This window comes from Lissotriton helveticus, chromosome 5_1, assembly GCF_964261635.1.
Source record: "Lissotriton helveticus chromosome 5_1, aLisHel1.1, whole genome shotgun sequence".
Lineage (NCBI taxonomy): Eukaryota > Metazoa > Chordata > Amphibia > Caudata > Salamandridae > Lissotriton > Lissotriton helveticus.
This window is the reverse complement of record NC_136065.1, coordinates 582,283,111-582,301,214: the sequence shown is the minus strand read 5'-3', so window position 1 is coordinate 582,301,214 and position 18,104 is coordinate 582,283,111. Positions and strand designations below refer to the sequence as shown.

The following is an 18,104-nucleotide window of genomic DNA, read 5'->3' as shown; positions in this document are numbered from 1 at the left end:
AACCAGTCCAACACCGTCCCCCGCAGTCCTACCTCCCTAAGTCTTAGGAGGAGGCCGGCGTGTGGGACGGTGTCGAATGCCGCCGACAGGTCCAGTAGGACCAACATAGCCTTTCCCCCAAGATCAAGCGTTTCCCTGATGGCGTCGGTCACCTCCACAAGAGCTGTCTCCGTACTGTAATTGGCACGGAAACCCGATTGGGAGTCATGCAGCAGTTTGTTCTTCTCAATAAAGGTGGTAAGAGTATGCTGAACATGTTTCTCCGCCACCTTCGCCAGAGCAGGGAGGAGGGAGATTGGTCTATAGTTGGCCAACTGTAAAGGGTCAAGCAGAGGTTTCTTAATGAGCGGGAGAATAAGAGCATGCTTCCATTCTTTAGGGACCACTCCAGAACTCAGAGACATGTTGAGCAGGGGGTTCAGCAAGTTGTTAATAGCTGGCGCCACCGAGCTCAGGCATTTCGCCGGACACGCATCCAAGGGGGATCCAGATTTCAACCGGGAAAGCAGCTCCAGAGAGGAATCGCAGGATAGCGGGGGGAACGTCGAAAGCGTGGGCGTCAACTCGGCTGCAGCAGGTGGAAGGACCTTCAGATCACTTTCCACAGCTGCAGCCACTTCCGGGGACCCCACTCGATCGAATGAGTCCTGAATCCTATGGATCTTATCCACAAAGAAGTCAGCAAGCCGCTTGATCCACTCCTCTGTATGGGAGTGTACTCTAGCCGCCGCCACCGGCTCCACGAATTCCTTCACAATTCGGAATAGTTCCCGGCTCGTATTATCCGCCTGGTCTATTCTATGCTCGAAGTAGATCTTTTTAGCTTCGGCAATCTGTCTGTGATAAGATTTTATCGCGCCCCTGTACTTCAGTTTCTCCTCAGGCTCATATCTGCGCCGCCAGAGTCTTTCAGATCTTTTGCAGTCCTGGCGCGCTTTCCGTAGAGTAGCGGTGAACCAAGAAGCAGAGTCCAGGCAGGGGGCTGTCCTGACCGGTTTCCGGGGGGCAAGCTCCTCGAATCTTGTCCGAAGCCAGTCACAGCGTGTGGCTGTGCCCTGTGAGATGCATAGATCAGGCTTAAAGACATAATGCATTTTTAAAAGATTCTGGTCATAAAGGCCTGGGTGGCATTCCCTTTAATTTCATTTATGTTTGCAAATAAAAAATGAGTTAAGGATTAGCCTCTTCAAACTACATTCATAGGTATGCCTGCTAAGTGTTTTGGTATATCATGGGGATGAGGAGATATTCAGTGTTCCAGTATTCCACAAAGATTCCAATGATGGAGATCCAGGATTAGGAGTAAGTACATGTTTCTTCTGCCAAATCGAATAGCCGCAAAATTAAGCGGGAATACATGGAAGTCATGCAGTGGAGAAAATGATACAACAGTGTGGGAGGACTGTCATGATCTGTGGCCTGTTCTCACCTCTGTATGCAGGGCTGGAAGGGAGACAAGCTCCTCTGAGCTTCTTTGGTGCCCAAGCTCTTCGTCACAGAGGTGGTTAGAGATGTACACTCAGTATGTGTGTCGTTTGGAATGAGGATTTGCAGCTGCAACACTCACACTGCTTGAAACGCTCAACTAGAATTAAGACTTCAGATGCCTATATGTCGCAAAGCACCCCAGGCGTCTCAAGAGACTTGCAATGGTGACAACATTGTGGATTCATAGTGCATAGGTTTCTCATGACAATGGAGACATTTACTTGCTGCAACCAGAACCTTGTTGCAAGTAAATCTGGAACTTAGTGCAATTTTCATCAGAAGTTATCAAAGTCTACTGGATACAGAGGAGTGTTCTTGGCTAAAACTAGAGATCAGGGATTTAACTCTTCCCATGCTCGTAACGGAACCGTTCCGTCATGAGCCTCGGGTGGGCTGTGCTGGTGACGGAACGGTTCCGTCACGGTCCGCTCGCCGTGCCTGCGCGGCGCGAATTCCGCGCCTCCGCTAAAGGTTCTATTAGGCGGGCGGGCCGTGAAGGAACCATTCCGTCATAAGCACAGCTCACCCGCGAGCCGTGACGGAGCGGTTCCGTCACGAGCACGGGACCGCCGCGCGGCCCCGCCTCCCCCTTAGCGCTGCGGCGGAATAGCCGCCGCAGCGAAGGGGTTAAACTTTGTTTTGCATGGTGGTACTGCAGTCATCCATTCCAAGGATTACAAGCTTTAGTGCACTTATTATTTTGCAAGAGGAATCTCAACTTATACAGATGTTATTTATATTGCATTGTGTCATGTTGCGTATTAAGATATTGCCAGTGGTGGGGAAGTGATTGTGTATATTGCCAGGAGGAGCTCCATAATATCAATATGTATTCGTTATATTAATGTTAATGTTTTAAAACTTGATTCATAAACTGTTGAAGGTACTTATCAATACAGGAATGCATATTTTGGTTTAGGTTATTTCATAAAATGACCAAAAAGATGTCAGTAAAATTTCAGGGCAATAGGATGTCACAGGATTCCAAATAACAACAGAGATTGGGTTATAAAGAGATTGTCCCAAATATATTGTATTGTTTTCGCTTCTGGGCCCACTTTGGATTTCCCTTGGCTGCACATATTAGCTGTTTTATGCTGCCATTGCCTTCCCCAGGCACGCATAATACATTGTTTTTGTGACATATTATTTTAGAAGTACGCTGTACATATTATTTGTTATTCAGTGATTCTTTTTGGGATTCAGGCTGAACATTTCGTACAAGGTCGAAGAATATGGTGTACTGTTTTCCTCTGCCCAGCCAGCAAAATCTACTAATGTATTTAGACATAACATGGTAGCACTGCTGCAGTTTTATAACAGAATAGTTCTGATCATATAAACTGTGTCCCTCCCCCTGGGAGAGCATAGAAGATACTTTCAGCTGAGACACCGATATAGGAACGGAGGCAGCAGCCTTGTGTAAACTGAATTAACACCTATGATGCGGATCATCCAACTCTGGTGCTAATCCCAGAGCTCACCAATATATCCCTTTGCTCTCATGGATATATGAGTTGCCACGGTTGGGTTGTTCCTAGTTTACAGCCTACTAGTAATGTTGATTACGTTGCTCAGCAGTATTTGTTCACTAATCACAGCACCCTTGCTTTAAAAAAGGCTACAATAGTTTCAATAAATATATTGTAATCTTTCTTTGTGTCTTTCTTTGTTTACTATGGACATGCAAGAGTGAGAACGAAATGAGATGATCTGTTTCCATGGTTCCATTGGGGGGACTAGAGGTTTGTGTTCTAGGTTTGCCGAATTCACCTGCTTCTCTGGAAAGGTAAGGAGTTCAGGTGAGGCACTGTGAACTAGCCCCATTTGGGCCTCCAGGTACTGATGTGGTAGAGAGGCTCAGTCTCTACACTCTACAGTACTGTTCTCCCAAGGCATAGTTCTGCTTCCCAACAGAATCCTGCAACAATATCATGTGTCATATTATGGAAAGCGAACTGAAGGCAAATTATGCAATACAAAAAGTATTATTTCTCATTGTAGATATTAACACTTCTACAATGCATGTTGAGCCCAGCTGTAAGAACAGGCAGAATGAAGATATCTAGTGTCTCAGTTTCTCTCACTTTGTCCCATTTTCTTTTATGCAGGTCTACTGCTGCCCGCTATAAATCATTTCTGTATGGTTGTAAGCTGGTTCATAGAAGAATGATAATTAGCATCACTGATGTTGGGTCTGGATTACATGATTAGTGCAAACTAACAAGGACAATCAGATCAGGGCTATTGGCAAGATGGAATCCTTTACAAGAGGTAGTGGCAAAGGCATGTGTTATCGTCAATGTGCAAACATTTGATTTTTGTGCCAAATCTAAGCCCTACAACAGCAGCTCCAGCAATCCAAATAGTTCTTAATAAAGGAATATAATGTAAAACAGATTGTGCTTGACAACTAGAAAGGTCTCAAGAGATGCAGAGAGAAAGTGTTTGTACGTTTGTGTACAGTGTGTGGTTTAGCTTGAGGGTTACCTTCCAAAACCTTTGACCTCCTCCGTTCACGCTGGGCCACTCGGTCCTCCTCTAGTGAAGATGATGATGTTGTATTTATGGATGATATACACTTTCTTTTCCGTGCAGGGATGCTGTAGCTTTCAAGGTACCTAATGAACAAAAAAGTTCCACAATCTCAAAAGCAGTTTTTCCCAAACACTGCCAGACATACTCATCTTATTTCGAAAACATTTACGGCAACACCAAGTGGTTATGATGGGCCTTACGGCATTAGGATACAAAGAGAATGCTATTCACCCACGAAGATCTGATCTGCATATTGCGGAGCTGTGTTTCCCTTTCCACCTGTAGCCCCTGATGAAATGCCGTCAGGCATGAAACGCGTCGGGCAATTCAGAACTGACATGGCGAAGCTCTTGCGCTGAATATGGAAAGCCATTCTTTCATGAATAAATTGGGTTACTTTGATGCACTCGTGTGGGCTAACTCACTGCAGGCAAACTTCGTGTTGGATATTGTGCGGCGCAGTCTGAGCCGCGAGTTAAGCCCTGCTGTACCGTTGTGCAGCCCTGTTGTGGTGTCAGGCTACGCCGCAAATGAGGGACGAGTGCATCTGCATGAAAGAACACACTGTGTGTCTTCTAACCAACGCAGGAAGACTATCGCTACCCACTAAGGCTTGGATTTGGATAATTTTGGGTATTTCACAAGCAGCAACTCACTTGAGATCACAGCGAGCACTTCAAGATCCAGAAGGCAGCGGGAGCGGCCACGCCCAGTCTGGGCAGGGACTTGTTCATTTAAAGTGCTTGCATATTGCGGAGCTGTGTTTCCCTTTCCACCTGTAGCCCCTGATGAAATGCCGTCAAGCATGAAACATGTCGGGCAATACAGAACTGACATGGCGGTGCTCTTGCGCTGAATATGGAAAGCCGTTCTTTCATGAATAAATTGGGTTACTTTGATGCACTCATGTGGGCTGACTCACTGCAGGCAAACTTCGTCCTCCTTAAGTGGGACGCACTCGATGTGCGCCTTGCCTTATGGGACTTGTGGTTCTGGGAGTTGTCATTCAATCCTTAAGTAGGTCCTGTGTGGTTGTTTGGTTGCAAGAGTGTACATTAAGAGCCCTAAGTGGGCCCCAGAGTAGCGTCCGTGGTTCTGGTTCGTCCCACTTAGGGCTCTTAATGTACACATCGAGTGCGTCCCACTTAAGGCGGAGCTTGATAAATGGGAGACTCCTGTGGGCTGTTGCAGGTACTGAAACCTCCGAAGAAGAAGCGAGTGCTTCGAAATGCGTTAGGTAACCAGTGACAGTTAATAAAGAATCCTGGAGCAGAGTCGCGCGGTCATGTTCCTTTATTTCAAGCACCCCTGGGGATGCGTGCAGCGATTGTGAACCGGATGGTGAACGTTGGCCGCGGCTGCGCCCTCGAAAGCCTGGACCTTTGCTCTACCATATCTCACACGACATTCCTGCCGTGGAGGGCGGCAACGTCCATTAGAATTTAAAGGACATCGCAGTTTGGAACTGTTTCCAGCCTACTAAGCGATGCGGCCAGCAAGAACGAACCAGAACCACGGACGCTACTCTGGGGCCCACTTAGGGCTCTTAATGTACACTCTTGCAACCAAACAACCACACGGGACCTACTTAAGGATTGAATGACAACTCCCAGAACCACAAGTCCCATAAGGCAAGGTGCACATCGAGTGCGTCCCACTTAAGGCGGAGCTTGATAAATGGGAGACTCCTGTGGGCTGTTGCAAGTACTGAAACCTCCGAAGAAGAAGCGAGTGCTTCGAAACGTGTTAGGTAACCAGTGACAGTTAATAAAGAATCCTGGAGCAGAGTCGCGTGGTAATGTTCCTTTATTTCAAGCACCCCTGGGGATGCGTGCAGCGATTGTGAACTGGATGGTGAACGTTGGCCGTGGGTGCGCCCTCGAAAGCCTGGACCTTTGCTCTACCATATCTCACACGACATTCCTGCCATGGAGGGCGGCAACGTCCATTAGAATTTAAAGGACATCGCAGTTTGGAACGGTTTCCAGCCTACTAAGCGATGCGGCCAGCAGGAACGAACCAGAACCACGGACGCTACTCTGGGGCCCACTTAGGGCTCTTAATGTACACTCTTGCAACCAAACAACCACACGGGACCTACTTAAGGATTGAATGACAACTCCCAGAACCACAAGTCCCATAAGGCAAGGCGCACATCAAGTGCGTCCCACTTAAGGCGGAGCTTGTTAAATGGGAGACTCCTGTGGGCTGTTGCAAGTACTGAAACCTCCGAAGAAGAAGTGAGTGCTCCGAAACGCGTTAGTTAACCAGTGACAGTTAATAAAGAATCCTGGAGCAGAGTCGCGTGGTCATGTTCCTTTATTTCAAGCACCCCTGGGGATGCGTGCAGCGATTGTGAACCGGATGGTGAACGTTGGCCGCAGGTGCGCCCTCGAAAGCCTGGACCTTTGCTCTACTATATATATATATATATATATATATATATATATATATATATATATATATATATATATTCACTGAAAAAACCATAGTTTTCACACCAGTTATAGTTAGGAATTACCATTTAAAAAACCTATGAAATTCACTGGAAAAACCATAGGTTTCCCACCAGTTATAGTTAGCTGGAAATTTTACTCACATAAAACCATTGAAATTCCCACGTTATAGTTAGTTGGACTCACTATAACTTGCGCGTGCAATGCACTGCTGATGACGTCACATATTACATCACTCATGACATGCTCAGTGACATCACTCATGACATCACTGATGACACCATCCAGTGAATGTGTGTCTTTCTGAAAAATAAATATGTGTTATATATGTATATGTAAAAGTTGATGGAAGAATAATTGTTTAAATAAGTGTTTACATGGATGTTTTTAAAAAAAAATTGATTGGTTAACTGGCTTATTAAGTGTATCTTAGTGAATACATATATTAGTGAGTAATGTTTAAATATTTAAATATATGTATTAGTGTTTCAGTTTGTGTATAAGTGGCTGCATGGGTTGGTGAGTAGCTACATGTGTATGTATATGGGTTATTATATGTTTTTCTTAGTATCAGTATGAGTGTCTGTATGGTTTGGTGGGGTATTACTTAGCACATAGATGCATGAGTGACTGACTCTCTGTTTGTATGTGTTTTAAAGACAGCATATGTGCAGGACTGTATGGGTGAATGAGTGTGTATATGTGTATGTTAGTGAGTGAATGACTGTCTCTCTAGTGGCTTTATCAGTAACTACATATGTTTTAATCTAGTATATGTGAATATTGATGTATATAAGTGAGTATATGTGAGAGTAAGAGATTGTAAGAGTTCCTGTTTAAATAAGTATGTGTTACTATAAGTGATTGTTTAAGAGAGTAAATATGTGTAAGTTTCCTTAGAAGTAAGGTGGTAGTGTGTGTATAGCTGTATATGCAAATAAATGGATGTTCAATAGTTTATTTGCATGTGTGAGTATGTGTGTGAGTAACTTTTGGATGACTGTCGGTGTGTAACAGGATGTATAGGTGTATCACTACATATGATGAGTGAGTATATGTATGAGTGACTATATAGAACTGTTGGTGAATGAGTGGATGTGTATATAGATGGTGGAATTACTGAATTGGTTGTTGTAACTGGTTTGGGTATCTCCATTTTTTGAAAATTTTAGTTTCTATTTTTGAATATGTGTTTCAAGGGTTACATTACAGTGAAAGGAGGTCTGTCACTCTGTCACAAGGATGGTGTCATCAGTGATGTCATGAGTGATGTCACTGAGCATGTCATGAGTGATGTAATATGTGACGTCATCAGCAGTGCATTGCACGCGCAAAATATAGTGAGTCCAACTAACTATAACGTGGGAATTTCAATGGTTTTATGCGAGTAAAATTTCCAGCTAACTATAACTGGTGTGAAACCTATGGTTTTTTCAGTGAATTTCATAGGTTTTTTAAATGGTAATTCCTAACTATAACTGGTGTGAAACCTTTGGTTTTTTCAGTGAATTTCATAGGTTTTTTTAAATGCTAATTCCTAACTATATACAGGGCCTCAAACCTATGTTGTTTTCAGTGAATTTCAAAGGTTTTTTAATAGCAAATCTCTGTAGCTATGAAATATAATATTTTTTATAATGAATCCTATATTGTATATTTATGTAATACTATTTTTTTTATGTATATTGTTCATGTTTTTTTTTTATTAAATTTTTTTGTTTTGGGGGCGCTCCCGGTGCGCGTACCGGTGCGCTCACCGGTAAGCGCAGTCTTGCGGCGCGCCCTGGTGCACGTACCGGTGAGCGTCCCATTAGCGCTATTGCCGCGAACGAAAACAACATTGTGACGTATCGCGTAGCCGCGACGCCGTGCGTCATAAGACACGTATCGCGTAGCCGCGAGATGCGTCTTATGACGCATGGCATAAGCGCGCCCGAGCACATACGATCGCGCAACGTAAGCGCCCTGATGCGCTTACGCTACGCGCCCCCGGGCGCATAGCGTAAGCGCGTCAGGTCATGTGACCTGAAAATAACACTTTTCATTGGTTCAGAACAGTTTTGTTTTCCAAATGATGAAAGCCCGGGTCATGTGACCTGAAAATAACACTTTTCATTGGTTCAGAACAGTTTTGTTTTCCAAATGAAGAAAGCCCCCACCTTTTTTCCTCATTCTCACTTTGTTCTTTGAGTGAGGAAGACCTGTTTCCATTCATTGAGAAATGGCTACAGTAGCAGCAGCAGCAGGAGCATCTGCACCACCACCACCACCACCACCACCACCACAAGGACCACCACAACACCACATTGGTGGTGAAGAAGAAGAGGAGGAGGAGGAGGAGGAGGAGAGGAGGACTTTCCTGCCTGAAGACAATCCCCCTTATAAACCGAGAGAGCACATTGTGTGGGAGTTTTTTAAATTCCCAAGGGGCGAAAAGAAAGTCAATGCGGCGAAAGTGACATGTCTGATATGTGGCACTGTACTTTCCAGGGGGAACCCTGCGAAAAAGTACTCTTTTGGTAATAATACCATTATTCGCCACATGCAACGGAGGCATCCCAACAACTATTCTGCGGCAGAGGTGAGAGAACTAATCAGAAACCCTCCCCAATCTTCTGCAAGCACCTCCACAGGCAAACAACACACTCCATCGGGTCCAGAGGCAAGGGAGATGGTCCCAAACATCCAAACCCAGTTTGGAGATTTTAAAATTGTTTGCGTATTTTGTGGGAGTACAATTTCTTATCGTGAACAAAGCATCAAATTGATTAACTGTGCTGGAGACAACCACCAGTGCAAAAAGAAGCCTTAATTTTTTCTTGATTTTTTTTGCTCCAGTTGAGCTGTTTACAATTCCCTGTTTTTTGTTTGTCCCCATAAAAATTACAAAAAAAATATAAAATTGTTCATAAAAGCCAAAAAAAATTCAAAAAAAACAATAAAAAAATATAAAACAACAAAAAGAATAAAAAAACAGTTCTTTTTAGAACTACCTCCAATTTATAAAAAAATGCTATATTTTTTAAAAACTCTGTCATTCTTTTTTCTCCAGGGTACGCGTACCGGTACACTCCCCGGTGCGCGTACCGGGCGCTACCCCCGCGAAAATGCCTTTTTATGGCCCCCACATCAAACCTAGGGGGTCAGGGGGGTCTACCCTGCCCCCTTTCGGTCATTTCCCCCTTTGTTTTTGCCACCTCTTGTGTCTCGATCCTACCGAGACACAAGATGGCGGCCGCTCCGGACTGTTTGGAATGTTGACAGACACCCGAGAGCCAATCAGCTTTCCTCTCGCGAACTCGCGTAGCGCGCTGGTACGCGCCCCGGTGCGCGTACCGGGGCGCGCTTATAGATATATATATTTTTGTGAACCTAAATTACTCAAAATCCACTGGAGCACATATCTTGAGACATAGCAAAGGCACATCGGGCTACCAGTCCATACAATTTTGCCAAGTTTGGTGGAAATCCATTCAGCCGTTCGGGCTAAAAGTGAGTTCAACCGCCCTATGGAAATTAACATGGGGAAAGCACGTTTTGGGACCCCCCTTTTATCTCGGCCCCCGCTTGACAAATCCCCCCCAAACTTTCAGGGAAGGAGCGGAGCGGAGCGGAGCGGAGCGGAGCGGGCCATCTTCTTTGAGAAATTCGCAAAGATTTGTCCACCGGCGCCAAAGTTATTCCCAATAGAATGTTGCGGATTTCCTATGGAAAACAATCCTAACTATAACTACCTACTGGCGACCGCCAGTAGGTAATATATATATATATATATATATATATATATATGTTCAAGCAAATGTCCCTTGCTGGAGGAGGAGCGACCATTCAGCTGGTGCCGGTGCCGAGTCAAGGACAGGACTCGTTACAATTTTCCAAAGCAATTTGAAATAAAACACCGCACTCTTCTAGGTTTTGATTAAGCTTTTTAATCCATCAAGGAAACGACTTCCTCACCTACGCGTTTCAAACAGATTACTGTTCTTGCTCACCTTGATGGATTAAAAAGCTTAATCAAAACCTAGAAGAGTGCGGTGTTTTATTTCAAATTGCTTTGGAAAAATATATATATATATATATATATATATATATCTCACGACAGTGCCCCACGACACAAGCCTGTTCCTTGAAGGGCGGTCAGTGCATTCAGCGCAGGGCTTCTGTTTAAAAATCAACACACTACCTTCTTCGAACTTCAAAGAAGTGCACCGACACCTGGTAAGTTGCATTTCAGTATCATTTAATGGTGAGACAGCACGAAGGTAGCAGCAATCAATCCCAACGTTTCTGCTCTACTCGAGCCTTGATCACGGGAGGCAGTCTCTTTTTTCAAAAAAGGCCCATGTGACTTCCATTTAAATCTGATTTGCATGGGCCGTATTTTTCATGAAGAGCACGCAAAGGAAAACTTTTTCAAATTAATAAAGGTGTCCCAGCGCTGTCATTTCATATTGGTAGAAGACAATTTTGCGCAAACACTTCTTAATAATATATTGTTCCTTTGCGCTCAAAGCCAAGTTTGCCAGCTCACACAGTTCGTTATTTCAGTTTCACTCACTGTTCTGAAATGCTCCTTAAACCAACAGTCCGGAAAATAATTTCCTCTGCTCCCAACTCGCCGCACACTGCAAAGGCTGGGGGCAAGCAGGTCAGGCTTCAACCATTAATATCTCACGACAGTGCCCCACGACACAAGCCTGTTCCTTGAAGGGCGGTCAGTGCATTCAGCGCAGGGCTTCTGTTTAAAAATCAACACACTACCTTCTTCGAACTTCAAAGAAGTGCACCGACACCTGGTAAGTTGCATTTCAGTATCATTTAATGGTGAGACAGCACGAAGGTAGCAGCAATCAATCCCAACGTTTCTGCTCTACTCGAGCCTTGATCACGGGAGGCAGTCTCTTTTTTCAAAAAAGGCCCATGTGACTTCCATTTAAATCTGATTTGCATGGGCCGTATTTTTCATGAAGAGCACGCAAAGGAAAACTTTTTCAAATTAATAAAGGTGTCCCAGCGCTGTCATTTCATATTGGTAGAAGACAATTTTGCGCAAACACTTCTTGAAAAAAGAGACTGCCTCCCGTGATCAAGGCTCGAGTAGAGCAGAAACGTTGGGATTGATTGCTGCTACCTTCGTGCTGTCTCACCATTAAATGATACTGAAATGCAACTTACCAGGTGTCGGTGCACTTCTTTGAAGTTCGAAGAAGGTAGTGTGTTGATATATATATATATATATATATATAGGTTTAACTGTGCTAATATAGTAACAAACAAAATCTTATAGATCAGGTCTTAAAACCTATTCCTTTATTTTCCTAATTCTTACAAACTGTCCATTTAGATATCTAGATGGCAGATTGTAATTTTTTGGGTTCAAATAGTGATGATGTGACTATCTGTGACATAGCGGTGGTGCACCATAGTTGCAAGAAGATGCACAAGGAACATCCAATGAGGCAACCACCATGAAGGAAAAAGTAATCTAGAGAGGGGCCTGCTGGAAGTGTGAAATCATTGCCTCACAGGGGCGGCGTTCAAGCCCTAGGCTCCTCAAGGCATAGCGGTATCACTTCACTGTGTTTCTGAATCTAGATCTTTTGGCTCATCATGCAAGCTGCAGGTTTCTGACCCTATATTCTATAGCTTCTAGAAGAACAACAGTGTGAGCTCAAGACAGACTCTTGGGAAGCCCTCTTCTCTGAATTCTGACCTGGCTTCAGCAGCATAATGACAATAGCTCCCTTAATGCGCAGGCCTCTTAATCTTCTAAAGCACTGTCAACAGTTTATCCCACCATAGCCCAAGGCGCTACACCAGATCCACTGTACCTAGGTACCCTAATTGGTAGTTTTGCCAGAGTCCACTGTGCAGCAGTATCTTGGTGCATCTAATGTTACTTGCAAGATTATTTTTGTAGTAGAAACCAAATCTATCCATCTTCATACAACTGTTTATTCATACATGCACTCAACTAGCATCATTCTCTTATTACACCATTCATCTTGTTTTTATATATACTCATCTTTACTCCATGCTTATACTCCTATTCATTACTTCATCTGTTCATAGACTTATACCCGTTTTCAGTTATTCACCATACACAAAATAATATTTTTTCTGCTTCTATATAAAGTACTAAACTTGTGTTCAAAATAAACATACTAATGTTTTAGGTTTTAATAATATTGGCTAGGTACTCAAAATAAACCATATACTCTAAAACCTTAACTTTGTAACTATTGAAAGAAAATAGTTTCTCTACTGAATTTGAATACGCTAATAATAGAAAGCATAGGATAACGAGCTAGATATAAACGAGAGTTCATGTACACACATTTTGACTCAATGGTGAAAGACGTGCTTCTGATTTCAAAAAGAACATTGATACGCATTTAAAGCTTTATGAAGCCCACCTCCCACTCTCCACATAATACAACATAGTGTGCATTTGAGCTAGTGTCCTATTTATATAGGCACTGATTAGTGAGTACACACCACATTCATTAGATGGCAATGCTATGTTCTTGTAACGTGGCTGTACCTGATAATGCTGTCCACGCAGTTGATCTGCTGATACGATGGAACATGTTGACCTTTTCTTGATGCATCACAGGAAGACGTAGCATGTCCTTCGGCAGCTGGGAGTCCAATTGATAGTGGGAAATATGATGCTGAGGTTGGAGGCTTTCCTAAAAATAAATTGCTTTATTAATCATTCTTGCCAACTCATTTTGCAATATACTTTGGTGCATTGCATCAACATGCCATTTCATGGAGAGGTTTGGAGAACAGATACTTCTTGTGTATAGGTTTTTTTTTTATTGTTTCTATTAAATATTTGCGGGTCACTTAAGGTTTTGCATGGTTCCCTGACTAAATTTAGAAGTATAGAGAACTGCTCCACTGTCTGAAAGACTTGACGTGGCATGCCATCTGTCAAAGGGCTGCCAAGTTAGAGTGGCAAATGCCACTCTAACTTGGCACCATTGATTTTTCCTGGCTGAGATTGTGATACCTTTGATGATTGTCTTGGGTAGGAAAAAATTGTAAATGCCTCTGCCACACAAGAAGAAAACCCCTGTATGTCATGGAGATTGATTTTCTCCTGTTCGAGAAACAAGGATGTGATCCGAGTGTGTGCCTCTTGAAAAAGGCAGCGGGGGCAGCAACAACAAATGCCATCTCCTTGGCATTCCACGTTGTTTAGAGTTTCTCCATCTCATAAGGGGAATTGCTAAATGTGGGAGGCAATTCTCCACTGGGGGTGGTGTTAAGAGCATTCAGTGACTCCCATTTACCATACCTATACATATTTTTAATATAAATACATCACTTTACAAGCCCTTGGTGGAGAGGTTTTTTCAAGCAGGGACTACCAGGTTTGGACTCTAAACTGAAGAGATACACGCCAAGTAAGAATTTAAGGACTTCAGAAAGCATTTTTAAGAAAGTCCCTCAAATCAAACTTTCTTGCATTGATGGGGGTATTTTGCATATCTGCCATCAAATCTCTGGAACTCTGTCATGCAGAATATCTGCAGAGGACCATTATTCCAAAAATATTTCAGGGTTTATTACACAGGTGTAATTGTTTGGTTGCAATATTTCCTAGACATTTAGCTGCAAGGTCCAGAAAATGTACTAAACTCTCAATTATTTTGAACATACAGAACGTTTAATTAATACAGTTACACGTTTCATGATGTAAGGCAAAAAATAACTTTGCGTTGTCAGACTAGCGCTCTGCAATTTATTTACCCAAAAATGTAACTTTCTCAATGCCAGGAACATCAGCTAAACAATTTCAAACTTCACTGGGATAAACTGTTTACTTTGACAACTCCTCTGCTATATAACTGAATCTGCCAAACAAAAAATATCTGCCCTCATCTTCACGAAATGCCTCAAGTGTAGACAGTATGCAGGAGACTAGAAACAGCAAATGGTCTTATTGAATTCTGGTAACGTTATGGGCAACTGAGAAAAATATAAAGTTGTCAACTCACTCAAAGTTTTTGTAGTATGTGTAACCTGCATAAACACTAAAGTCAATTTAGCTTTGCTAAATTCAATTTAAGGTAAAAAAAAAACGTTTCTGTCTTATTTTCTCTCTTGCAATATTTGGAGATAGGTGCTAAGAACTTTATTGGCATATGTTTTTTCATGGCTCGACTCCCCATTTGGCAGCAAGGCAAGGCAACAGAAGGAAAGGCCATTAAGATTTCAAGTTTGACTCACCTCTTTGCAACTTATTATGCAGACCTTCTTTTTTCTTTCCCTGCCTTCTGCTCCTTGACTCAATGTACGCCTGTTGACCCACATTTTTTATTCTGTTCAGGTCCACACACACCTGTTGCAAAGTCATCTGGGATCAAAATGATAAAGCAGACTGTAAAGTAGGCTATAGTTTGAAATCTGATACAAGCATGCTATGAAAAGACTAGGATAATCAATGCCTCTCCATCAGAATGTCTGGAACTCCAGGTTCCTAGAACTTCTACCACTTTTTCTAAAGCAAACCAGCTATGCCTCTTAGGTTGTGTCAAATAACTTACTCATCTTTGGAACCACACATTTCTATCATTGACTAACATTTTTACCAATAACAGTTTAGTTTAGCTAATTCAATAGCATGTCTTCAATCACATACTTTGCACTCAAAGCCAGTCTCACAGCCAGATATTTAGCAAATTAATTATGTTTATAATCTGAGGCAATCACTCATTATTTAAGTATTATTTCTATACAGTCATACATATAAGCACACATTGAATTGCCAGCTCAATAGCAAAGAAAAGAATGACAAGTATTATTATGATACTTCACTTCCTATAAAAATATTTTTGCCAGTTTCACACAGGCTCAGCGGTTCTATGTCTGGACAAAAGGACATCCTTAAGCTTGTCTTTCAGTCTAATAGAAACACCCAACAAGAATGAAGTTGCCATGAGGCAAGGGAAAAGTGGCAAAACGGGTAATCAATGAAAATGTCATTAGTCAAAGCAATTACATCTGTGTACAAAGCACAACAATCTTGTGCCAGTCACTCAGGTTCTTTCTATGCCATTGGCGGAAAAGGTAAGGTAAGATTAACTGGGCATTTTTTCTTCGATCTCCCTTTTGAGTCGGTAATTCAGATGTGGTACCTCTGTTTTGATGTTCATGTTTTACACTATGTCCGTTTTAATGGACAGCATCTGTGGTATGAACAAGTGGTGAAGTAGTTCTCCATGTCACCCGATACGCCAGGTCATGCAACTAAGCCGCATATCGCTCTATCTTACTGAATGGACTAAGCATCTATCTCAACAAGAGTTTTGCACTCATTTCTAAAAATGTGATTTTTCAGCAAAAAAGGCAGCCCACTATTTTTAGAATCGTTATGGGAATCTCCTGTATAATTGAGTGCCGGAGGCCATTTCTGTCATTTTAGAGCCAATGGACAACCAAGGTAATGCCATGTAAGATGATGTATTCCAAGGGTCACAAACATGCACAAGAGATCAAAAACAAGTGACAGGGTGGGAGAAGGGTCTTCTACTCAAGTCCAAATCAAAGTGCACTTGTTGTCAAGATAAGGCCTTTTGGTACAAAGGAGATGAACTCAACAGAAACAAAACACGCCCACAAAGAAGACTACATACAATGATTCTCTTTTTAACAAGAGGAACCAGGAGCTTTTGAAACAGGTCCGGCATAAAGGCTCCTGAGTAGCATGAGAAAAACAGGGGGTATGCAGTTCCTAGGAGTAAGAGAGAATTCAGGTCTTTCTAAAAAGTGCCCTCACACACCCCAAAGTATGTCATGCTTCATCTCTGGGCCAGCTCCTTGTTGGGTCGGCGCTGCAATGCCCGACACCCACAAAGGGGTTCTTTGGCGGAGATCTTTTGTTCATGAAGCCGTAGAGTGAGTGCGGGTGTGCAGGCTAGGTAGTGCAGTGAGTGTGAAAATTACAATAGGTCTAGAGGACCCTGTCTGATACTTTTATTCTAAGGGGGCACTAGCCTAACTAAGAGAAGTGAGCCCGACTGGATATAATGACCCTACAGGGCTTGTGTGGTGCATAAGGTCAACATGTTTTCTGCCAAGAGTAGCCCCTAGTAGGTCTGGTGGAACTTTATCAGGACCGTAATAAAGGGTTTGATTATACTCTAGCACTACCACACTGCTGGTTCCAGGATTAGTTTGGTTGGATAGTAACCAGCTTTGCACAGTTAGAAATCCAGGTCCAATTTGGCCCAGAGAATTGAGATCTAGAAGAAAGGGAAGGGGAAGGAGATAAAAACAAGAAGAACCATAGGTCCAGTTAGAGAGTTTCAAATGCAAGGGTCATATTGCATGTAATAACATGCTGAGTGATGTGGAGTGTAGTATTATCACGATAGGTGAGACAGTGAGTGTCTAGTTATCAAGGTGCTTGTGGCGCTTGCCTATTGTTAACCAACAAGCCAAAGAAAAACAGAAGTCCCTATACTCTAATGCAAGAGGGGACAAATGCCTCACCCTGGACCAAGTGTCTTATTTTGATGTATAGCTATTCTAACCTAGATCAAGTTATTTTCCTATAACGAACAATGCCTTGCTCAAAAACACATATGCATTTACACCCATAAACAATATAGTATAACCAAAGTACCGCACAAAAATGTCTCAACTTGGAATACAAAGTATATTAAAAAAGAATTTATTAAAAATGATTTATCACATACTGTTTTTAGAGTTTTTATCTCCATGTGTAAAGAAATTAGACTGTAACCTATATTGGGAGGAATGTGAATAGATTCATCAAATGAGTATGTGATAAATCATTTTTAATCAATTCTTTTTTAACATACTTTGTATTCTAAGTTGAAAAAAAAATTGTGTGGTACTTGTGTCAAGGGTGAAGCATTTGTCCTCTCTTGCATTAGAGTATAGGGACTTCTGATTCGTTGGCTTGTGTATGTACCCCGTCCCTTTGAAAAGCATAGGGGTAACTCCCTCTTTTTTAAAACTATTGCTAACTAACAGACAGTGCTTGTGTTAATAACTCAACTTTCAACCTTGGGATGTTGATTACACCAGTGGTGGTCTAGTGGTCTGTGACCGCAAGGGTGCTGTAGGTAATTAGTATTACCCTAGTACGGCCTTCCATAGTTAATTTTGAAAAATTCCATAGCGTACATTAAACCCCTGTGCAGTGAGAGCCCTAACGATTTTGCATGGAACACACAGACAACCATGACAGACACACAAATATGCGACAATTAAAAGGAGATTTGTACCAAAAATTGCAAAAAATTGCAGCAAATTATACTAAAAAATGCATTTGAACACCCGGGCTAGGAGTGTCGCCTGTGATCGTCTTAGAGTAAAGGTGCACAGTGGCCAGATACCAAAGTATTCCCTATACCGGAGCATCGAGTAGCCCAACTATGGGCGTGATGGTAATCCATAAGTCGTGAGAACCAAGGCAAAAAGTGACCACAAGCGCCGAATCACACCCAGGTACAGCACATAGTATATACTTATGAACAAACCCCTAGGCAAGTAGGTCTGTGTTGGCAGGGGTAACAGAGCACTTCATTGCTCTGATCTGTAAAAAATTCAATACGCGTTACCGGTGGTACAGCATATTCC

The 18,104-nt window shown here is 42.5% G+C and overlaps 1 protein-coding gene across 2 annotated transcripts in view; it reads right to left on the bottom strand.

Moving 5' to 3' along the window:
- Positions 1–18,104, bottom strand: part of PER3 (period circadian regulator 3) — a 361,451-nt gene that overhangs the window by 189,387 nt on the left and 153,960 nt on the right. For both annotated transcript variants that reach the window (XM_078642926.1, XM_078642925.1), the window contains 3 exons: positions 14,724–14,850; positions 13,027–13,174; positions 3,979–4,109 (listed from right to left, as the gene is read on the bottom strand). In XM_078642926.1, coding sequence (XP_078499052.1) covers positions 3,979–4,109; positions 13,027–13,174; positions 14,724–14,850 — 406 coding nt within the window. The remainder of the gene's footprint in view (positions 1–3,978; positions 4,110–13,026; positions 13,175–14,723; positions 14,851–18,104) is intronic.